A 24,906-nucleotide genomic window follows, 5' to 3' on the forward strand; every position below is an offset into this window, starting at 1 on the left:
GGCAGCGCCGCCCACTGGCTGGAGGGGCTCCTGGGAAATCGCCCCCCCCCGTGCAGGGCTACGAGTGGCAGGTCAGCGGTGCGCTGGGGCTAGCCAGAGGCAGGAAAGCCTCGTGCTGCAGTGTCTGGGGGGAGGGGAGACATGCACCCAGAGGTGCATCCATGCACACACACTCACAGAGCTGGGTGTGCACATGCACCTGCACACAGAGGTGCATGCACACACATACGCAGTTCCATACACACAGAAGGATACGCACCCGTACACCCCCCCACGCACCCCGTCGATACTGGAAACTTGACGCCTTTGCCCCACTGGCACATGCCGCTCATGGTCACCGTTACGGCAAAAATGCCCCGGCGTGCGGTGAACCGTGCCGGCAGGGCGCCAGGAGCCCCAGGGAAGCTGCACTTTGCTTCACCACATCCTGGCTTTGTTACGTAGCGGGAGAGCAGCAACTCTGCTGTGGTTTTGCTTTCACTTATTTATCACTGTGCCCTGGCCCTACCGTCACTGCACCCTGGCCCTGGGCCTACCGCCACTGCGCCCTGGCCCTACCGCCACTGCACCCTGGCCCTGGCCCTACCGCCACTGCACCCTGGCCCTGGGCCTACCGCCACTGCACCCTGGCCCTACCGCCACTGCGCCCTGGCCCTGGGCCTACCGCCACTGCGCCCTGGCCCTGGCCCTACCGCCACTGCGCCCTGGCCCTGGCCCTACCGCCACTGCGCCCTGGCCCTACCGCCACTGCGCCCTGGGCCTACCGCCACTGCGCCCTGGCCCTACCGCCACTGCACCCTGGCCCTGGGCCTACCGCCACTGCGCCCTGGCCCTGGGCCTACCGCCACTGCACCCTGGCCCTGGGCCTACCGCCACTGCGCCCTGGCCCTGGCCCTACCGCCACTGCACCCTGGCCCTACCGCCACTGCGCCCTGGCCCTGGGCCTACCGCCACTGCACCCTGGCCCTACCGCCACTGCGCCCTGGCCCTACCGCCACTGCGCCCTGGCCCTGGCCCTACCGCCACTGCACCCTGGCCCTGGGCCTACCGCCACTGCACCCTGGCCCTACCGCCACTGCACCCTGGCCCTGGGCCTACCGCCACTGCGCCCTGGCCCTGGCCCTACCGCCACTGCGCCCTGGGCCTACCGCCACTGCGCCCTGGCCCTACCGCCACTGCACCCTGGGCCTACCGCCACTGCGCCCTGGCCCTACCGCCACTGCACCCTGGCCCTACCGCCACTGCGCCCTGGCCCTACCGCCACTGCGCCCTGGCCCTACCGCCACTGCACCCTGGCCCTCACCGCCACTGCACCCTGGCCCTGGCCCTCACCACCACTGCACCCTGGACCTCACCGCCACTGCACCCTGGCCCTGGCCCTCACCACCACAGCGCCCTGACCCTGGCCCTCACCGCCACTGCACCCTGACCCTGGCCCTCACCGCCACTGCACCCTGGTCCTGGCCCTCACCACCACTGCACCCTGGACCTCACTGCCACTGCACCCTGGCCCTGGCCCTCACCGCCACGGCGCCCTGGCCCTCACCGCCACTGCACCCTGGACCTCACCACCACGGTGCCCTGGCCCTCACCACCACGGCGCCCTGGCCCTCACTGCCACTGCACCCTGGCCCTGGCCCTCACCGCCACGGTGCCCTGGCCCTCACCGCCACGGTGCCTTGGCCCTCACTGCCACTGCACCCTGGCCCTCACCACCACGGTGCCCTGGCCCTCACTGCCACTGCACCCTGGCCCTCACTGCCACTGCACCCTGGTCCTGGCCCTCACCGCCACTGCACCCTGGACCTCACTGCCACTGCACCCTGGCCCTGGCCCTCACCACCACGGCGCCCTGGCCCTCACTGCCACTGCACCCTGGCCCTCACCACCACTGCGCCCTGGCCTTCCCCACCACTTCACCTTGACCCTCATGCCCACTGCACCCTTACCCTCACCCCCCACTACATCCTACATTCACCGCCACTGCACCCTGGCCCTACTGCACTGTGGCCTCCTCACCACTGCACCCTAGCCATCATCTCCCCTGTGCCCTGGCCCTCACCGCCACTGCACCCTGGCCCTCACCCCCACTTCGCCTTGACCCTCACCCCACTGCACCCTACCTTCACCCCCACTGCGCCCCGGTCCTCACACACACACCTGTGGGAGACTAGCAGCCCGAAGAGAGCTATTCCGGGCTAGAACAAGAGGCACCACTGGGAGACCCACCAGGCCCCGTCCCTCAGGCCGGACAAGAGCTGCATGAGGACGAGCTCCTGGCACCAGCTCTGACACTCACGCCAGGCACGGGAGCCCAGTCCCGGGCCGAGAGCTGGAGCTGACGCAGGTCCCCGTCAAGGGCTCACGCCCAAGAGCCTGCTCCGGGGCCTTGCCAGCCAGGGCAGGGAGCAGGCCTCTGGGGTGGTCTGCAAACGTCTCCGCCGGGATCCTGGCCCGACCCCCGCTCTGCGCCCCGTGCAAGACGTGACAGCTGCTCGGGGCGGCTCGTTCCGGTATAATCTTTATTTGGGAGATGGAGCAGGGTTCACAAGGCCGGGCAGAAAACAGGAGCATCGTCACAACCAGCAGCAGGAGAATCGGCAGAGCGAAAACGAGACAATGTCAGGCCCTGCTCTCCCCCAGCCCTGTCCCACCCCTGCCAGGGCGCGTGGCCCTCGGCCGCCTGCGGGACCCGTGTCCATGGGAGCCCAGGGGGGCTGCTGCCGGCTCTCCCCTCCCCTCTCCACATGGCAGGGAGCCAGCTCTGGCCACCGGGAGAGGGGGTGGCTTCGGGCCTCTTGGCTGGGTGTTTGGCTCTGGGCTGTGGCAGTGTAAGGAGCAGGCAGGATCTCACGCCGGCCTTTGTGGGGGGAGCTGAGCTGGGCGTCCAGAGCGCCTGGGGCAGAGCCAGCCTGGCCTGAGGGCCCCGAGGATCCCGGCGTGTCCCCCGGACAGCCGAGCGGGACTCACGCCTCGTTCCCGGGCGGGGCAGCGTGGCCAGGGAGCGTGCAGCCGGCGCGCCCGCTCTGTGGCACCTCGCAGCTTATGGCTTGTTTTATTCTGGGTTTGTTTTTTGCTTTTCTGCAGCAAGCCCTCCCCAAAATGTCCCGGAGAGTCTCCTAGCAGGGCCGCTGCTCCCCGGCTCGCCCCACTGGGCAAGAAAACAGAGGGCAGGGGGCTGGGTAGCCACTCGCCCCAGCCCCTGTCATCACAGGGGTCACCCCTCCTCTGGCGCTAGCAGCATGTGGGGGGGGCCCCCACTCCTGGGCTGTCCGCTGGGGAGCGGGAGCCTCGCTGGAGGGCTGGATGGGCCCGGCAGCCGAGGGGCGGGGAGCACGGCATCTGCTCAGCTGGCTGCTGGGAGCAGAAAAGCCGTGTGAGGGGAGCCCCGGCCCCTCCCAGAGGCACACGAAGCTGGGTCCCAACCCAACGGCGTTGGCCGCACAAACCGCCCCAGGGCAGGGATGGACGCACACGGATCCTCCAAAACGAGGACAAATGGGAACTTTCCTGCAGGGCCTGCGGGGGGCCGGGCCGTGCGCGAATGCAGGGGGTTTGCTTGGCTATGGGGACGTGGGCGCGGGGGGCTTGGCCCCAGAGAGCAAAGCTTTGGCAAATGACGCAGGGAGGAGCTGGCGGCCCGGTGACACGTCCCCGGCCCATCCCGGCGGGAGGCACGTTCAGGCCTCCGCACAGCTCGGCCCCGGGGAGCAGCTGCCCAGGGAGTGGCACCTGGTGAGCAAGAGAACGACCCTCAGTCTGGGGCAAAGCCAGGCCCAGGCGGGTGCTCTGCTCAGCCGAGCGGGGGGCCCTGCGCTGGAAGGGAGCCGGGCCGGGGCAGGACGGGCACAGCACCCGCAGCGCCAGGGGAGCGAGTCAGACCCGCCTCCCTCGCTCGGCCCTGGCGTCCCCGGGGCCTGGCCGGCGGTGCGGGGCTGGGCGGGCACCGGTCACATGATGGTGCAGGAAGACAGCGGGTTTCGGAGGTGGCAGGTGCAAGCCGCCCCGCAGTACTGGCGGAAGGTCTGGTAGCAGCTGCGGTCGGCGTCGCTGCTCCACTGCCCGGGGTTGGCGGCCAGGGCCTCGGCGGGCAGTCTGTTCAGGATACTGGTGTTGACCGCCAGCGCGGCCAGCCCGTAGTCGGTGAAGAGCACGGTCTCCCGCTTGCAGGTGGGGCAGGAGATGAACTTGTACTTGGGGCAGGACTCGTAGAGGATCTGCAGGCACTCCTCGCACACCGAGTGCAGGCAGGAGAGGATGCGGGGCCGCTTGTGGGTGAAGTTGTACGTGTGGCCGCAGGTGGGGCACTCGAGGGGCTCGCAGGGCGTGGAGGGGTGCAGCACGTACTGGTTGACGATCACCTCGTCGGAGGGCGGCTGGCGGTGGTAACACACCTCCGAGCTGCCCTTGCGCTGCCCCTGGTAGAGTCGCTCTCGCCGGGGCAGGGGCGGCGTCCGGGGCAGCCCCAGCGAGCCCGGGGTGCTGTCCAGAGCCGGGATGTCCCCGCACGCTTGGTTGACGATGATCTCGGACTCGGAGGGCCAGGCGCGCTTGGCCACGAGGGGCGGTTCCCGGCGGGAGGCAGGGGCGTAGCGCGGCTGGGAGGCCTGCAGCTCCGAGAACTTTTCGGGGTGGATGATCTTCATGGCCTCCATTTTGAGGATGACCTGTTGCCCTTTGAGACACGACATGAGGATCGTTTTCACATTGCTGTCCGCTGCTCGGGGCTCAGCCAGGGGCGCCTGCATGAGGCTACAGCGCGCCGGCAGCGGGCGGGGCTTTCAATCGCGGGCGGGCGGCGAAGCGGCAGGGCTGGAGAAAGCCCCGGGTGCAGGGGCACATCCTGGGAGAAAGGAGCAGCTGTCGGCAGCCACCTTCCCGCCGGACTCCAGCCCCTCGGGCGCCCCCGCTGAGCCGAAAGGTGCCGCCCGCGTGGTCGGAGCCGTGCACAGGAAGCGGCTGGAGTCACAGCGCCATCCTGCCGAGCGGAGCCTTTCGCCGCCGAGGCTCCAGGGTGAGGATCAAAGCTCTTCCTCCCCGCAGTCCCTTCCTCGGGGGCTGGGTCCGCGGCAGCCCGTGACGTGGAGCAAGCGCCCGCTCTCTCTGTGCGAGCCAGAGCAGCATCCGCTGCACGGAGCAGCCAGGCAAGAGGGGTCAGGCCAGGCCGGGCGCGTCAGGGCTCCGATCCGCAGCCGGCAGCGAGGAAAGCTCCCACAGGTGCCCTGCCCCCACCCGGCGGGTGTTTCTCTGGCTGGGGAAGGTCCTGGCAGGGCTGAAGAATGTGTGCGAATTCCTGCGCGCTGACCCTCCGGCTCTCCCACTGCCGCTGTCGCTGCTCCTGGAGCCTGCAGCTCTGCGGGGCCGTCCCGGGGCCCCAGCCCGGGGAGCGTCCTGCCGGGGTGGGGGAAGGAAGGGGCTCACCTTGGCATGCCCCGCTGCAGGGATGCAGCCGCCACGCCGCCCCGCGGCTCCGGCCTCAGCTCTCTGGGCCCCGCAGCCACTTGCAGGAAAAAGCTGGAAACACAAAGCAACAGGAAGTTGGTGCCGCGGCTCCAGGGAGAGGTGACATGGGCCAGTGGCCCGTGGGGAATCGCCTCGCGCTCCGCTTCTCGGCAGCCCCCCGGGCGCCCGCCCAGCACAGCTGCAAGGCCTGGCTCGCTGGGGCCTACCTGGCAGCTCCCCGGGAGGAGAGGGCCCTGCGGGAGGGGCGCACCCACCCTGGGCAAGGCTGGGGGCGGATTCCGATGCCTCCCCTCGAAATCCCAATGCAAAAGTATCCTGTTCCCCCCAGGCCCAGGTCTCAGGCGCTCTTTGTCCACGTGCACCCCCACGCCGATTGCTTCACTCTCCCCACATCCCCCCCCGGGCTTCTCTGTGCCCCCCAGTGCTCTCGGGACGGGGCTGAGGAGGCCCCAGGGTCTAGGGGCGCCCGGCTGTCGGGGCTGCCTGCCCAGTGGCAAGGAGACAAACAAGCCTGCCCCTCGGCAGAGGACGCCAAAGGCTCCTTCACTGCAGGCCCAGCAAATTCCTAGCCTGTGTGAGCACAGAGCTGCCTGCTCCGGCCAAGCTCCCACGGACCGGCCTGGGGGCCAGGGGCCCACGGGACCCCCGAGAGGGGGCTGCTTGGCCACAGGACCACGCAACAGGGCTGACTGGCTGTGGGGCAGCCCCAGGGGCCAGCTGAGGGAACTGGCCAAGGGAGTTTACCCCACCCGCCCTGTGGCCTCAGCAGGAGGTGGGTGGAAGAGCTGGGGAATCCGCTGGGCCGGCCGGGCCCTCCATCACAGCCACAACACAGCACCCGCTCCACAACACGGGAGTGATACCCGGCACGCACCCCGCTCCACAACACGGGAGTGATACCCGGCACGCACCCCGCTCCACAACACGGGAGTGATACCCCGGCACACACCCCGCTCCACAACACGGGAGTGATACCCCGGCACGCACCCCGCTCCACAACACGGGGGTGATACCCGGCACACACCCCGCTCCACAACACGGGAGTGATACCCCGGCACGCACCCCGCTCCACAACACGGGAGTGATACCCGGCACACACCCCGCTCCACAACACGGGAGTGATACCCCGGCACGCACCCCGCTCCACAACACGGGAGTGATACCCGGCACGCACCCCGCTCCACAACACGGGAGTGATACCCGGCACGCACCCCGCTCCACAACACGGGAGTGATACCCCGGCACGCACCCCGCTCCACAACACGGGAGTGATACCCCGGCACACACCCCGCTCCACAACACGGGAGTGATACCCCGGCACGCACCCCGCTCCGCAACACGGGAGTGATACCCGGCACAACCCCGCTCCACAACACGGGAGTGATACCCGGCACGCACCCCGCTCCACAACACGGGAGTGATACCCGGCACGCACCCCGCTCCACAACACGGGAGTGATACCCGGCACGCACCCCGCTCCACAACACGGGAGTGATACCCGGCACACACCCCGCTCCACAACACGGGAGTGATACCCGGCACACACCCCGCTCCACAACACGGGAGTAATACCCGGCACACACCCCGCTCCACTACACGGGAGTGATACCCGGCACACACCCCGCTCCACTACACGGGAGTGATACCCGGCACACACCCCGCTCCACTACACGGGAGTGATACCCCGGCACACACCCCGCTCCACAACACGGGAGTGATACCCGGCACACACCCCGCTCCACAACACGGGAGTGATACCCGGCACGCACCCCGCTCCACAACACGGGAGTGATACCCGGCACACACCCCGCTCCACAACACGGGAGTGATACCCCGGCACACACCCCGCTCCACTACACGGGAGTGATACCCGGCACACACCCCGCTCCACAACACGGGAGTGATACCCGGCACGCACCCCGCTCCACAACACGGGAGTGATACCCGGCACACACCCCGCTCCGCAACACGGGAGTGATACCCGGCACACACCCCGCTCCGCAACACGGGAGTGATACCCGGCACACACCCCGCTCCGCAACACGGGAGTGATACCCGGCACACACCCCGCTCCGCAACACGGGAGTGATACCCCGGCACACACCCCGCTCCGCAACACGGGAGTGATACCCGGCACACACCCCGCTCCACAACACGGGAGTGATACCCGGCACGCACCCCGCTCCACAACACGGGAGTGATACCCGGCACGCACCCCGCTCCACAACACGGGAGTGATACCCCGGCACACACCCCGCTCCACAACACGGGAGTGATACCCGGCACACATCCCGCTCCGCAACACGGGAGTGATACCCCGGCACACACCCCGCTCCGCAACACGGCAGTGATACCCGGCACACACCCCGCTCCGCAACACGGGAGTGATACCCCGGCACACACCCCGCTCCGCAACACGGCAGTGATACCCGGCACACACCCCGCTCCGCAACACGGGAGTGATACCCCGGCACACACCCCGCTCCGCAACACGGGAGTGATACCCCGGCACGCACCCCGCTCCGCAACACGGGAGTGATACCCGGCACGCACCCCGCTCCGCAACACGGGAGTGATACCCGGCACGCACCCCGCTCCGCAACACGGGAGTGATACCCGGCACGCACCCCGCTCCGCAACACGGGAGTGATACCCGGCACGCACCCCGCTCCACAACACGGGAGTGATACCCGGCACGCACCCCGCTCCACAACACGGGAGTGATACCCGGCACGCACCCCGCTCCACAACACGGGAGTGATACCCCGGCACGCACCCCGCTCCACAACACGGGAGTGATACCCGGCACGCACCCCGCTCCACAACACGGGAGTGATACCCCGGCACGCACCCCGCTCCACAACACGGGAGTGATACCCGGCACGCACCCCGCTCCACAACACGGGAGTGATACCCGGCACGCACCCCGCTCCACAACACGGGAGTGATACCCGGCACGCACCCCGCTCCACAACACGGGAGTGATACCCGGCACGCACCCCGCTCCACAACACGGGAGTGATACCCGGCACAACCCCGCTCCACAACACGGGAGTGATACCCCGGCACAACCCCGCTCCACAACACGGGAGTGATACCCCGGCACGCACCCCGCTCCACTACACGGGAGTGATACCCGGCACGCACCCCGCTCCACAACACGGCAGTGATACCCGGCACGCACCCCGCTCCACAACACGGGAGTGATACCCGGCACGCACCCCGCTCCACAACACGGGAGTGATACCCCGGCACGCACCCCGCTCCACAACACGGGAGTGATACCCCGGCACGCACCCCGCTCCACAACACGGGAGTGATACCCGGCACGCACCCCGCTCCACAACACGGGAGTGATACCCGGCACGCACCCCGCTCCACAACACGGGAGTGATACCCGGCACGCACCCCGCTCCACAACACGGGAGTGATACCCGGCACGCACCCCGCTCCACAACACGGGAGTGATACCCGGCACGCACCCCGCTCCACAACACGGGAGTGATACCCCGGCACGCACCCCGCTCCACAACACGGGAGTGATACCCGGCACGCACCCCGCTCCACAACACGGGAGTGATACCCGGCACAACCCCGCTCCACAACACGGGAGTGATACCCCGGCACAACCCCGCTCCACAACACGGGAGTGATACCCCGGCACGCACCCCGCTCCACTACACGGGAGTGATACCCGGCACGCACCCCGCTCCACAACACGGCAGTGATACCCGGCACGCACCCCGCTCCACAACACGGGAGTGATACCCGGCACGCACCCCGCTCCACAACACGGGAGTGATACCCCGGCACGCACCCCGCTCCACAACACGGGAGTGATACCCGGCACGCACCCCGCTCCACAACACGGGAGTGATACCCCGGCACGCACCCCGCTCCACAACACGGGAGTGATACCCGGCACACACCCCGCTCCACAACACGGGGGTGATACCCGGCACGCACCCCGCTCCACAACACGGGAGTGATACCCCGGCACGCACCCCGCTCCACAACACGGGGGTGATACCCGGCACACACCCCGCTCCACAACACAGGCGTGATTCCCTGGCACACACTCTGGCACACAACTTAGGCGTGATACCCTGACGCACATCCTTGGTACACAACACAGGCATGATACCCTGGCACACAACCTTGGTACACAACATAGGTGTGACACCCCCGCACACACAGCACAGGTGCAACACCCCCAGCACACAAGGCACACACCCTGGTACACAACACAGGTGTGACACCCCAACACATACCCCACTATGCAACACAGGAGTGACACCCCCAGCACACAGCCTGCTATACAACACAGACATGACACCCTGGCAGACACCCTGCTACACAACACAGGAGTGACAGTCACACACTGACACATAGCATACATCTCAACACAACGTAGGCACAACAAACCCACCACACACAGCACGCTCCACTACACAACACAGGAACAACACAGCCAGCACAGACATAGCACACATCGTGCTGCATGGCACAGCAGTGACACTCCTGGCACACACCCTGCTACAACACACTCCCTACTACACAACACAAGAGTGAGGCTCTCGGCACACACTGACACATAGCACACATCTCACAACACAGGCACAACAAACCCAGTACACACAGCACACCCCACTACACAACAAGGGAATGACACAGCCAGCACAGACATAGCACACACCCAGCTACACAACACAGCAGTGACACACTTGGCTCAAGAAGCACACCCCACACCACAAAACTCACACACAGCATTCGCAGGCCCTGCACCCCCCAGGCTGGCAGGCCGGGGGCAGCAAAGGGACACACGGCAGGCAGCACAGAGGCCCAGGGCAGATACACAGGGGCCCAGGGCTGACACACAGGAGCCGAGGGCTGACACAGGGGCCCAGGGCAGACACACAGGGGCCCAGGGCAGACACACAGGAGCCGAGGGCTGACACAGGGGCCCAGGGCAGACACACAGGGACACAGGGCAGATACGCAGGGGCCCAGGGCAGACACGCAGGGACACAGGGCAGACACGCAGGGGCCCAGGGCAGACACGCAGGGACACAGGGCAGACACACAGGAACACAGGGCAGACACACAGGGGCCCAGGGCAGACACGCAGGGACACAGGGCAGACACGCAGGGGCCCAGGGCAGACACGCAGGGACACAGGGCAGACACGCAGGGGCCCAGGGCAGACACGCAGGGACACAGGGCAGACACACAGGGGCCCAGGGCAGACACGCAGGGACACAGGGCAGACACGCAGGGGCCCAGGGCAGACACGCAGGGACACAGGGCAGACACGCAGGGGCCCAGGGCAGACACGCAGGGACACAGGGCAGACACGCAGGGGCCCAGGGCAGACACGCAGGGGCCCAGGGCAGACACGCAGGGACACAGGGCAGACACGCAGGGGCCCAGGGCAGACACGCAGGGACACAGGGCAGACACACAGGGGTCCAGGGCAGACACACAGGGACACAGGGCAGATACGCAGGGGCCCAGGGCAGACACGCAGGGACACAGGGCAGACACGCAGGGGCCCAGGGCAGACACGCAGGGACACAGGGCAGACACACAGGAACACAGGGCAGACACACAGGGGCCCAGGGCAGACACGCAGGGACACAGGGCAGACACGCAGGGGCCCAGGGCAGACACGCAGGGACACAGGGCAGACACGCAGGGGCCCAGGGCAGACACGCAGGGACACAGGGCAGACACACAGGGGCCCAGGGCAGACACGCAGGGACACAGGGCAGACACGCAGGGGCCCAGGGCAGACACGCAGGGACACAGGGCAGACACGCAGGGGCCCAGGGCAGACACGCAGGGGCCCAGGGCAGACACGCAGGGACACAGGGCAGACACGCAGGGGCCCAGGGCAGACACGCAGGGACACAGGGCAGACACACAGGGGTCCAGGGCAGACACACAGGGGCCCAGGGCAGACACGCAGGGACACAGGGCAGACACACAGGGACGACACGCAGGGACACAGGGCAGACACACAGGGCAGACACGCAGGGGCCCAGGGCAGACACGCAGGGACACAGGGCAGACACGCAGGGGCCCAGGGCAGACACACAGGGACACAGGGCAGACACGCAGGGACACAGGGCAGACACACAGGGCAGACACGCAGGGGCCCAGGGCAGACACGCAGGGACACAGGGCAGACACGCAGGGGCCCAGGGCAGACACACAGGGGCCCAGGGCAGGCAGCACGGGGGCCCAGGGCAGGCAGCACGGGGGCCCCTGGCAGACACGCAGCCGAGCCCTCTGGCAGCGCAGGCAGGGCGCACACACCTGCAGGCGCTGCCCAGCTGACCACCCCGGCAGGCAGGGATGCCCTTACCTGGGCTGGGCGGCCGTGAGCTACGGAGGCTCCGGCTCCTCTGGGGCCAGGCCAGGGCCAGCGGCTGGAGGCCCCGCGGCAGAGGTTATCTGAAAGGCAGCGATGCAGGCTCCGGCCCCTCGGGGGACGCTCCGTGGGCCCCGCTCTCCCCAAATCCAGCCCGGCTCTTGCTCAGTCCCAGCCCAGCGGCCCCGGGGCCCTGCGAGGCGGCGCCGATCCCCGGAGGGGCGCCGAGGCAGCCCCCCCCCCCGCGCTCTGCTCCGGACGCTGCGCGGGGGGCAGCCCCCGAGGGCCCCGCAGGCCTGTGAGCGCTGCTCCCGCCTGCCCCCCGGGATGCGGCGCCGCCAAGGCTGCAGCGGCGAAGGGCGAACGCGTTTCCCGAGGGCTGCGCCTCCCGGAGCCGCGGCGGGCGCAAGGCTGCCCGGGCACCGCCGCTACCGGGCGAGGCGCTCGCCTGGGCTCATCTCCGGCGGCAGGTGCGGGGCTGGCGGGGGATGCTCCGGGCTGCCGGCGGTCCGGATGCTCAGCGCCGGGGCTGGCCGCTCGCTCCCCCCGCGCGGTGTCTGCAGTGGGTACTGCAGTGATGCAGCCGGCTCACATTTCCCCCTCTCAGCAGCACGGAGCCCAGCGGGCCGCAGCGCCTAGTGCCCGGAGCCGGCTCCCGCAGCCGTTCCCCCTCCCGCCGCAGCCTGGCGCTCAGCGCCTGCGATCGCGGGGGCGGGGGCGGGGGAGGCCCCCCGGGCTGCAGCGCGCCGCTCGCTGGGGCTGGATTTCCTCCCCCCCCCCCGCTTTCCACCTTGCAGCTGCCGGCGGCTGCTGCTGCAGCGAGGCTCGGCCCCGTGGCCGCCCAAGGTCAGCCTCCCAGCCCAGCACGTGCCCCCTGCCGCGGGGGGGGCTGGCCCAGAGCCTGGACCCCTGGCGCGGCCTGCTGGGGCCCCCCGGACGGACAGGGGCCCGGCCTCTCGGAGGGGCCTGCGGTGACTCAGCATCCCGGCCTGCCCATGCTGCTGTGCGGAGCTAGGAGCCTGGCCCCAGGGGCTCTGCTGCCAGGCCGGTCCCTACAGCCTGCCCAGGGGGTCTTCTTGGCACCCCGGGCTCTGCAGTGGCGACAAGGCCCAGCCGCCCTGGGCCAACGCTCGCCCCGCTGGGGGCTCGGGGACCGCTAGGCCCAGGTGCTTTCGGCCCTTCATTCAGTACCTGAGGGCGGCTTTGGAGACGGGTCGGCAGGACGGTCCCTCGGTCGGGAGGGAGAAAATCTCACAATCGTGTCGCCTGCTTGGTGGCTCTGGCCAGGGAAAAGGGGATGTGGTGCCCAGAAGAGCAGATAAGAAATGGCTCGTTTTTTCCAGAGCCCAATCGTCTCACACAGGGCAGTGTTGCGAATGCTCACAGCTCTGTCATGTGTCAGGGCTCAGTTTCCGATCACACCAGCAATCTCCCCCACCCCCCACCTCCTCCGCTTCCTCCTTCTAGAAAAAAAATGTACAACCCCAAAAGGTAATCAGCCACACCAATACCCAGTAGTGACACCCAGATCCACCAGCCACAAGGTCCAAATCCTTAACTCCACAGCTACACCGAAACCCCACAGAGACACAAGAGCTAGATCCTCACCCCAAAGTCACACCTGATCCCAAGAGACAGCCAGCAATGCAACCAATATCCACATCCGAACAACCAAGCTACCCCCGAACACAACAGCCACAACCAAACCCTAGAACAGTACTCGGTGAAGACATGCTAGGCAGAAGCATTCAAACTTTCCAAACAACTGTAACCCTTTCAGGACTGTGATTTGTCTTGGTTACACCCCACGTAAAAACTACTCGTGTCTCAGCCACGTTATTACTGATTTTTCGGTGCCAATGGCATTTTACATTGTGGCTAGGTCTACACTGCAGGCTTCTTGCACAAGAACTGTTTTGCGCAAGAGTTCTTGTGAAAAAGGTCTTCCACAAGAGCGCGTCCACACTGCCATGTGCTTTTGTGCAAGAGCATCCATGGCAGTGTGGACGCTCTCTTGAGCAAGAAAGCTCTGATGGACATTTTAGCCATAGGGGTTTCTTGCACAAGAAATTCATGTTGCCTGTCCACACTGCCTTCTTGTGGAAGAGCTCTTGCACAAGAGGGCTTATTCCTCGTGGGGAGAGGACTAACCCTTCCGGAAGAAGCCCTGTTTTCTGACGCTGTCCTGTGAATTTACTTGCGCAAGAACACGTGTGTAGTGTAGACACTCTGCAAGTTTTTGCTCAAGAATAGGTGTTCTTGCGCAAAAAGCCTGCAGTGTAGACATAGCCGCATGTGTGTGTATTTTTGTTTTAGGGTGGGACCTATATTAATGTGATGTTGTGATGCTGGTAAACCAGCGCCAGCTCTTGCTAAGTCTGTAGGCATCAGCTGAGCACCGACAAACTGCTAGCGGGGACACAGTTTTTGATGTGCACCGAGATATGTGTGATTTTGCACCACCAGTAGAAACACACAACCTAGCTGTGGGCACTCTGCTCATCAGCTAGGTGGCATGTGAATCTCTCCTGAGTGGTTGCACAAGCACACGGCTCTTAGAGGGAACTCTGACGTCTGTGTTCCGTGCAACAAGGTAAAATGCGTTTGCTATATAATTGTAAAAATGCCTGCACTGAATTTCTGAGCTTAGATCGTCCACTCATATCCAAAGTGGGCCATTGTGGGACAAAAACGATTGCTCATCAACCCCTGGAGAAGTGCATGCAAAAGGCCTCGTTCCATCAGTCAGAATGCTGGAAGTGTGAAATAAAGCTAGCAGACATGAAGACCTTTCATCTCTGTTGTTTGGACTCTTCCAAGGGCTGAAGCTAAGGAAAAACAGCCGAGATTCCCAGGATCAACCTGGGTTAGCCCTGAAAAGACATTCATTGCTGACAGATTACTATCTCTGTCATCTTTTGGAACCATAGCCTGCATATAGATTGCCTGCTTTAACCTGTGAATAACTCTCATTTCTTTTTCCTAATTAATGAACCCTTAATTCGTTTACGCTAGGCCTGGCTACCAGTGTTGTCTTCGATCTGAGATCTAAATTAATCTGGGGTCAGTGACTAACTCCTAGAGACTGGAAGCAACTTGAATAGTTTGTGATTTTTGATGTAAGTGACCACTTATCACAAAGTTCAGCTTGCCTGGGTCATTGGAGAGCCCAAAGAGACTGCCAGTAACTCCGTGGTAAGACAGTTACACTGATCAAGGAGTTCACGTTTGCTGCTGGGTTGAAATCTAATTATAGAACCCACCACGGTTTTGGGGTGTCTGTCCAGCTTTGGACAGTCCACCCTGAGAGAGGCACTCATGGTCATGAACCCACCCAGGCAGCGTGACAGATGTGTGCTATCGTTTACGTGTTTTGGTCCGTTAAAAAGCCTCGCTGAATTCTTTAAGAGGTTCGTTTGCATCCTGTTCCCCAGACAAACTATGCCCCCTCGTGCTCTTCTGCATTGGCAGGCAGCTTTTCAGGTGCCTTCCGTTCAACTGTTCAAATTCTCCTAAGTCCTGCCAGTCCACATACAGGCCCCCTTTATGCCTGTGTACAAACACTTGGGGTGCATCTAGACTGGCAAGCTGTCTACACTGGCAGCTTGAATTTGCGCAAGAACACTGGCGTTCTAATATAAGAATTCAGTGCTTCTTGCGCAAATACTTTGACGCTCCTGCTCAGGGATAAGCCCTCTTGTGCAAGAATACTTGTGCAAGAGGGCCAGTGCAGACAGGCACCTTAATTTTTTGCGCAAGAAAGCCCGATGGCTAAAATGGCCATCAGAGCTTTCTTGCACAAAAGCGCGTCTATACTGGGCATGGGTGCTTTTGCGCAAAACCACTTTTTGCGCAAAAGCATCCTTGCTAATCTAGACGCTCTTTTGCGGAAATACTTTTACGGAAAAACTTTTCCGTTAAAAGTATTTCCGCAAAATCATGCCAGTCTAGACGCAGCCCTCCTGTCTTAAGATCAGGTGCTTGTGGGTTTCTCTGGCTGTGGTTGCTGTCATTCGACTCCAGCGTCTACCTGGGAAATCGTGTCAAAGCCCGATCCTTTCGCCCCTTGCTTTGTAAATTGATGAAGAGACAAAGGGCTGTGTGCCAAGCTCTCTGCTGACATAACTCCATTGAGATCAATTATAGCAGGAGAGAATTTGGCCCTAAATTCCAGCATCATCAGCAACATCAGCATCAGAACTTTGGCCTCTAGCTGCATTTTCAGGAGTTTATTCTGCTTTTGCACTTCCCTGCAGGTCTTGCTCAGAGTGATGCCCTTACGACATGGCTGCTTTAACACCGTCACTCTGGGCTGGCCCCTCTCCGAATAGCTAGGCTGCAGTTTTGACCAGCGCTTTGCACATATGCACGAGGACACTCCCCAGATGTGCGTCCATGGGATACAGATGTTGGTCAGGTCCCTGGGAGTGAGCTCTTGGGGTTGCGTTGCGATTGCCTCCGTGTTGATTGTGAACAGCTCTGGTCTTTACTGTGTCTGTGTCCCGTGAGTTCGCTCTTTGTGCCTTCCTGTGCCTCTGTCGTTGGATGCGTTTCTGTTTCCCTGTGAACACTTGCAGCTGGGAAGTAGAATGTTCACTAGCCCTGCAGATATCCACGGTTCTTTCTTACCTCCGGTCTCCTTCTCGCACTCGTTGTGCATTGCTCTCAGATCGCAGGTAATCAGGTCACCCGTTCGCTGTTCAGATTCATATAGTGCATCTTTAATAGGTAGGTCTCTAACGGAACAGGCAAGTCTCACCAGGCAGCTCAATTCCTGTAAAGAAGATGCACCTTGGCCTTGTGGCATTCTTGCTTGGATCCCAGAGACAGGAGAAGGTCCCACAGGCCCTAGAGTAGGGGTGGGCAAAAGGGCCTGTGGGACCTTCTCCTGTCTCTGGGATCCAAGCAAGAATGCCACAAGGCCAAGGTACATCTGCCCCTAGGCCAATTAGCGCATGACATTTCCTCTGCCCTGCCCCCGCCCTGCAAGGAGCATGCAGCACTTAGAAGCACCGTGTGCTCCTGGCAGGGCGGGAGGAGTCTTCGTGTGCTCCCCCACTCCCAGGCCCTGATTGGTCTGGGTGGAGGAGCACGGAGGCATGGGTGCTTAGTGGGAACGGGGGGGCAAAGGGGCTCCCCCACCCCGAGACCAACCATGATCTGTGGGCGGGAAAGCTGGAAGCATCTTGGCCCCGCCCCTTCTATTTGAGGCCCCGCCCCTTCCGGTGTGGCCTGGGGCCACTTCAAAAAATGTTTGAATTATTGCCCACCCCGCCCTAGAAGAAGGCTGCGGCCCAGGGAGATAAAAGTCCGTGCAGGTTGAAGGAGTTTCTTTCGTTTGGACTGTCTCCTCCCCTGGACGGTGCCGATTTAGCCAGGAGTTAAATTAACATTCCGACCAGGTGCCTTGTCAACTAGCTCTCACTTGTGTAATCGGCAGCTGGGGCCCAGACCACACGCAATGAAGACACCAGCCTCCCTCTGCAGAGCCACGGCAGCGCTACCAAGTATCTCCGCTATTGCACGGGACACGAGGATCCGTCTTCACACCGTCAGCAGACCGAACGTTCTGAGCCTCCACCAGATTCTGAGGGCGTGTTCGCCCCTGGATGCCCCTCGGGTCAGTTGATTTTTGTGGTGGTGATTCCCTTCCTGTATCGCTCAGTCCCAGTGCTGCCTGGACACACCAAAAGGAGAAAAAGATCGAGGCTCGTGTCTTGCAGCTGGCACATGCTGGAACCCAGGTCTGGGGTCTCCCCTGAGAAAACAGAAATCCTTCTTTGTTGGCCTACATTTGGAAAGCTCTCCCCAGAGCGCTGGGAAGGTGGGTCGCCCGTGAGAGGCTCTCCTTGTTCCGTGACAGGACCCGGCTCTCGCATGTGTTGGAGATGGAGAATACAAACTAGAACAGAACAGAACTCGTGGGACTCAGCCGGCCTGGAACGGAGCATGTGCGACGTTCTGGTTGCAGAAAACCGCCCACCCCCTGCCCTGATCCTTCCCTGGCCCCAGCCCCACCCCTTATGTGAGCCCCCACCCCCGCTCACTCCATCCTTCCTCCCTCTGTTGCTCACTCTTTGCTCGCTAGCTCATTTTCACTGGGCTGGGCAGGGGGTGGGGCAGTGGGAGGAGGCGAGAGCTCTGTCTGGGGGTACGGGCTCTGGGGTGGGGCCAGGAATGAGGGGCCCATTAACACTCGGGCTTCTCAGCAAGCTTTGTCCCCTTCGTGGGGGTCAGGCCACCTCCCCAGTGGCTGATGGGGGAACTGAGGCCTGTCCACTACTCCATGCTCCAGCCCAGAGACCCTACACACAGTGCCCCATCTCACTGCCCCTAGTTCATTGCTGCTTTCTCCTGGGCTCTTCCCACGTAGCCCCTCTCCTGCCACCCCTCGCTGAAGGGCTACAAGCCCTCTGCGTCCTCGGGCCTGTACTTCACCCGGTCAAGATCCTCTGGCCAGAGGGCAGCCCCCCATCCTCTGCCCCTGCCAGCAACTGACCCGCTCAGCCCCTGAAGCTCCGTTTATCTGAGCCTGCTCTGTGCTGATCGGCTGCTTCTCTGCATCTTTTGCAGGCAGGTCTGGCGCAAGGCCCGTCCAGCTCCCCCCGAAGTCTGCGTGCCTGGGTCTTTGCATGGCCATCAGTGGGCCACGGGCCAGCCCTGACCGCAGGGGCGCGTTGGGAACATGGGCACTATGGCTAGCACGGGGCCAGAGCCACGTCTCCGCATCAGTTCAATGAGAGATTTGCCCCAGTCTATGGAGCTGGGAGCAGAGGCCTCATCCCGCCAGCGGGAACGTTGGACGGGTGTGACGAGCGGTTCCCGTGCAATCTATCTGCCTGTGCGAGTACAGTAGCCCAGCTCTCCATGCAGGGATGTCTCAGGCCAGGGAAGGATTGAAAATGTCTTTAAGATTCTCTAATCCTTCCAGAGTCGCTGCTCCTCACGGCCCCCACATCCCACCCACTCCCCGAGGGAATCCAAGGCCCAGCCTGTTCATCATGCCCTCAGGCTCACTGGCGATCACGTGTGCCCAGCCAGGCGCTGGAAACAAAACCCCGTGACCGGGGCTGAGCAATCGCATCGCGGCGCCAAAGGGCGGCAAGTTCTTGAAGAACCCAGAGCACGAAGCGCGTCGGCGTTCGGCGCGCGTGGGCCACGCCGCTCGGAGCAGCAGAGGCGCTGGGAGAGAATAAAGCGTTTTCAGAACGGATCCCCAAAGAGAATAATGGCGGCTGCACATTGTGTTATCCCTTCTGACCTGGGCAGCTAGCCAGCGTGCGAGGCCTTGTGGGCCGTTTCCGTTAGACGCTGATGACAAAGGAACTTCTTTGATGAAATCCTGTTTATTTACAAAAATGTCCACAAAGTGCCGTTGCCCTGCCCAAGCAGGGACTCAAACCACGGGGGGCAATTGCTTTGCTCGGAGCTCCACGCCCCTTTCCAGCCATCCCTGGCCATGAAAGCTCTCCCTCCTGGCTTTCTCTCCCAGCCGCGTTATCAGTGCTTCTCTGGCTGTCTGCTGCGGTCTGCTTCTGCTCCCAGACACCCACCTCCCGCAGAACAACATCCAGCTCCCAGACTCGGATACAGCCCCCAACGAAAGCGCTCCCCCACCCAGCCTCTGACCACCCTTGCCTGTGTGCGGTGTTCTGGGAAGCCGCTCCTATTGCTGCTGCTATCTCAGTCCCCAAAGGAGTTTACCTGCTTCTGACATTCATCGTGAATGAAAGGCAGCTGGCACGTCACCAGCTTCTGAGAGGTTTTGCCCAACCCCCAGCATAACTGTTGACTAAATTGGCCATAGCTCATAATGCAGACAGCTCTAGCAAGGGGCGTAAACACATTTCAAGGCTGGAAGCTATTAAAAAGTCTGCCAGGGAGCCAGCCGAATGTAGGGTTGCAAGCCAGCTCTTTCTGCTCTGGCGGCTCATAAACCAGCATAGAGACCCGCACGTTTATAATGGTCAAGAAGATCCAGCCAGTCCCGTGCTCACAGTACAGTCTGCAATAGCCCTGAATGGGCTACTTCTACTGTTACAGGGCTCAGAGTAGTTCACAAGTCCTTGTTTCTTGGCTTATGGCACATTCTGCAAAGATGCTGTTGGATCCAGATTTCTGGAATTGACAATTATAAACTCCCCAGGGCAGGCTGCAGACTTCATAATGGTCTCGAAGCGGGTACGTTTGGGAATATGCGATTATAATTTCCACCGAGTGGCCAAAGAGTCGATACATTCATGACAATGAGGACTATGATGATTGTGATGCTGGCAGACCAGGTCAGGTCAGGGTCACAGGCCAATTTGCTTGTGTGTTAGTATAGATTGAGATGAGTAATCGGTAAGTGAGTATGCAGATCGTTAAACTTCATGAAAACTGATGGGCTGTTACCTGTATTGTTTTCACAGATCTGTTCCTGTGCTAACGCAATAGCACACATTTATGTTGTGTATGCCCAGGTAACTAAATAATCCATTAAGAAAACTTGTGACGTGCTAATGAAGGATTTAAGGACATCAAGGCTACGTCTAGACTGCAGGCTTTTTGTGCAAGAAGCTTTTATCAGAAGAGATCTTCTGCAAAAACTTTGTGTGCAAGAGCGCGTCCACACTGCAAAAGCACATTTAAAAGGTGATGTGTTTTTGTGAGCGCATCCAGACTGCATGGACGCTCTCCTGAAAGTAAGCTGTGTTTGCTATGCACAGAATGGCCACCAGGGCACCTATGCTTTTTCCTCTTTTCTCTTTTTGTGCAAAAAACTCCTCTTCCCCGTCCACACACACCTTTTTGTGTAAGAGCTCTTTTGCCAAAAGGCATTCTTCCTCGTAGAATAAGGGATACCTATTCTGGAAAACCCCTCTGTTCTTTCGGGTTTTTTGCGCAAAAACATGCTTGAGATGTGGATGCTCCATGAGTTTTTTTTGAAAAAAACCCAACTGTTTTTCCGAAAAAAAACTCTGTAGTGTAGACATAGCCGAACAGAACATGCTAATGTCAAAGCAAGTTGCCTTTACGTGTGATGGTTGGAGGCCAAAAGGAATTCCTCACTCACTGCATTGTCATCAGAAGAAAAGTTCACACGGGGACAGACTCTGTCAGCTCGTCTTCTGTCAGAAGATCTAAGAATGGATTCAAAGAAAGATCCTTCGTCTCTGGGCTGTTCAGATTGGAACGAGGAACACTCTTGACATCAGGAGACGGAAGAAGAAGTGGGTGGTGCCCACGGAAGCTCACGATACCGTCTACAGTCATGTTTGATTAGTCTCTAAGGTGCTGTAAGACTATTGGTTGTGTGTTACGTTTTTCCAGCTACAGACTAACTCGGCTGCCCCTCTGAAACTTCGAATCAGGCTATGTCTACGCTATGGGGCTTTATCGGAAAAAGCTACACAAATTGTGCTCCACAAGTTGCAAACCTTTTTCTGATATTTTTTTCAGAAGAGGCTTTTCCAAGATTTGGCCCATCTACACTGGGCCAAATTTCGGGGGGGAAATTCTTTCGGAAGAGCCCTTCTTCTTCATGGGAGGAGGAATACAGGGCTTCCAAAAGAGCGTGTCTGCTTTTCCGAAAAAGAAACCAGAAGAGTGGACGTGTTCCCTGGACACGGAAGAATTTTTCCTGGGATACCTCTGGGGAAACCCCCATTTCCTGGAAACCCCCCGTAGTCTAGACATAGCCCCAGTGTTATTCGCTGCTGCTCTTGAGGGGTGTGAGCATTCTTGCCTGGAAGGGGAGGTTCTTCCAAAAGCAGGAAACTACCAAGATGTAAATGAGAGCTGGGCCTGGGCTACATTTTTCAATGACCACCAAAATTTATCCACCAAAATGAGGTTTCCGGAACTATTGACCGGAACGACTTGCAAATTTGAAATGAATTCGGCAAATAGTTTTGGCTGAAAAACGACTGTTATTAGCTGGGTGAACCCTTGCTTTGAGATTGAGAGGTGTGAAGCCACCCTGCAGTTAGCAAAAGCATGTGTGATTCCACCCAGAGGCGTTGGCGAAGTGTTGCTTTGGGTGGGCGGGAGGTGTGGGGCTGGGGAGACAGAACACAAAGAAAATGAGACTGGACAAGAAAGCCTCCGCGAGGTAGCCCTGTTAGTCAGTATCTGCAAAAACGAGGAGTCCTGTGGCACCTTAGCGTGCGTCTACACACTACACTGCACCATAACTCGAAATAAGAGATGCAATTTGAGCTATGCAAATTGTGTATCTTCATAGAATCCTAGAGCTGGAAGAGCCTGCAGGAGTCATCAAGTCCACCCCCTGCCCAAAGCAGGACCAATCCCAACTCAATCAACCCGGGCCGGGCTTTGTCAAGCCGAGACTTAAAAACCTCCAGGGATGGAGATTCCACTACTTCCCTAGGGAACCCAGCCCAGTGCTTCCCCACCCTCCTAGTGAAATAGTTCTTCCTAATATCCAACCTAGACCTCTTCTGCCATTTCAGACCATTGCTCCTCGTTCTGTCATCTGCCATCACTGAGAACAGCCTCTCTCCAGCCTCTTTGGAACCCCCCTTCAGGAAGTTGCAGGCTGCATCAAATCCCCCCTCACTCTTCTCTTCTGCAGACTAAACAGACCCAAATCCCTCAGCCTCTCCTCGGAGGTCATGTGCTCCAGCCCCCCAATCATTTTGGTTGCCCTCCGCTGGACCCTCTCCAATGCGTCCACATCCTTCCTGTAATTGGGGGCCCAGAACTGGACACAATACTCTAGATGTGACCTCCCCAGAGCTGAATAAAGGGGAATAATCACTTCTCTAGATCTGCTGGCAATGCTCCTCTAATACAACCTAATATGCCATTAGCCTCCTTGGCTACAAGGACACACTGTTGACTCATAGCCAACTTCTCATCCACTGTAATCCCCAGGTCCTTTTCTGCAGAATTGCTGCTTAGCCAGTTGGTCCCCAGCCTGTAACAATGCTTGGGATTCTTCCATCCCAAGTGCAGGACTCTACACTTGTCCTTGCTGAACCTCATCATCTTCTTTTGACGCTATTTCAAACTAGCTTATTTCGTCATTTGGCGCTGTCTACACGGCGCCAAATTTTGAAATAAATCTTTTTTCCAAAACATCCCTTATTCCTTGTAGAATGAGGTTTACAGGGACGTTGGAATAGCGAGCCTGAAACAACAGGCTTGCTGTGAAGACGCAGGATAGCTATTTCGGGATACTCCGATATCCCGAAATAGCGTAGCTGTGTAGACGTAGCCTTAGAGACTAACAGATAACATTACTCCTGTGGGTAAAACCCACTTCATCCGATGAACTGGAGTGGAAGTTGCAGAGGCAGGGGTGTATATAAGAACAACAAAAAAAAGAAGTTGTGTTAATGAGGCTAATCCAGTACGGGGGAAGTGGCTCATTCACAGCAGTTGATGTGGAGAGTTGATTATCAAGAGAGAGGAAATTGCCTTTGTACAGCATTGACCAGGTCAGATCCTTATTCGGTCCTAAGACGATAGTATTACATTTGCAAATGAAATCCAGTTCAGTTAAACCAGTCTAACCCCGTGGCCAGCGTGAGGTCCCAGAAGGTGGGAGGAGAGGTTCTGCCATCAGCAGAGCATATGCAGCCCAGGAGCAGCGTTACCAATGACACAATGTGTGGTGTCCTGGGGCCCCCCACAACAGGCAGGCCCCCAAAATGCAGCAGCTGAGTGGGGCTCAGGCAGGCCACTTCTGGAAGCAACTGGCTGCCGGCGCGTGTCTGGATGCCTCTAGCTGGGGGAGGCAGCTCCGGGCTCTACCTCTGCCCCAGGTGGTGCATGGAGGCCTGCTGCTCCCCTCCATCCAAGGGGCCATGGATTTCAGCATGGAGCAGGCAGCAAGACCGTCTCTGTCTGTCTGTCTGTCTGTCTGTCAGGGCCGTGTCTCCGGGCTGTCTGCCGCACGCTGCCCTTGTAACTTGATCCTCGTTCACAACAGGCAGCTGCCGGGCCTGCCCCCACCTGCTCCCCATCCAATTTGGCTAATGGCAGCCAATCGCATCTGCCCACAGGCGGCTCACAGCTTCACAAAGGGGCCTCCCAGAGAAAGAAATATTTGTAATGGGCTCTTTTTACTGCCTAGGACGCCCGTGTGGGATGTGCAGGAGGGTCATTCCAGGCCCCTTGGGAGCAGAGGCAGTGCCAGTGGCAGGAGCATGTTCTTTTCCCTGTGCGGAGGGCACGTGGCAGTGCCACACCCGAGTGGGCGGCTCCGCACTCAGACCAACCAAACAGCGCAACCCATACGACTCCCGGCACCTCTGTTCGCTCCCGTGGGCGCACCTGGCGCTGGCGGCCCTGGGCTGAGATGGGGCCCTGGCTGGAAGGACCACGACGGCCTGGCGGTGCTGGCTCACGGCACATGTGCCTCCGGTGGCACTGCCAGGCGACACGGGAGGAGTACGTGGGTGGTGATTAGGCCCATTGCTGACCAATCCATGTTAGACAGGGCAGAGCTTTGAGACGCAGACTCGTCCTGTTGGCGTGGTGGGGGAGTTTGCATGGGGCAGTGCTTGCCTGCCTCGTTAGAGTATGTCTACACTACCCCCTAGTTCGAACTAGGGTGGTAATGTAGGCAACCGGAGTTGCAAATGAAGCCCGGGATTTGAATTTCCGGACTTCATTTGCATAAAGCGGGGTGCCGCCATTTTTAAATGTCTGCTAGTGCAGACTCCGTGCCGCGTGTAGCTGCGCAGCATTGAGTCCGCACTGGCGGACATTTAAAAATGGCGGCGCCCGGCGAGATGCAAATGAAGCCCGGGAAATTCAAATCCCAGGCTTCATTTGCAACTCCGGTTGCCTACATTACCACCCTAGTTCGAACTAGGGGGTAGTGTAGACAGACCCTTAGAGATTAACGCTGGAACCAGATGGTTCCTGTCGGTGACTGGACTCGATCGGATCGGAGCTCGGGAGGGAGCATTGATGTTTAGCTGAAACTTGGAGGCAGTAATTTCTTTGTCCGTATTTTTCTTTGAAGTTTCATAAACTGTCTCTGAGCTGTTTAATGGATCTTGCCTTATGCTGCCGAATGCAACAGCCCACACTAAAGGGGAAGGCCGAACTACGTT

General features: G+C 60.8%; 1 protein-coding gene across 1 annotated transcript; it reads right to left on the bottom strand.

The window, feature by feature from the left end:
- Positions 1-1,970: 1,970 nt before the first annotated feature.
- Positions 1,971-5,160, bottom strand: RNF208 (ring finger protein 208). The gene has a single exon (XM_075905506.2). It carries the CDS (start codon positions 4,746-4,748, stop codon positions 3,951-3,953), a length of 798 nt encoding a protein of 265 aa, XP_075761621.1. The 5' UTR covers positions 4,749-5,160; the 3' UTR covers positions 1,971-3,950.
- Positions 5,161-24,906: the final 19,746 nt, after the last annotated feature.

This window comes from Pelodiscus sinensis, chromosome 23, assembly GCF_052426305.1.
Source record: "Pelodiscus sinensis isolate ZL-2025 chromosome 23, ASM5242630v1, whole genome shotgun sequence".
Classification (NCBI taxonomy): domain Eukaryota; kingdom Metazoa; phylum Chordata; order Testudines; family Trionychidae; genus Pelodiscus; species Pelodiscus sinensis.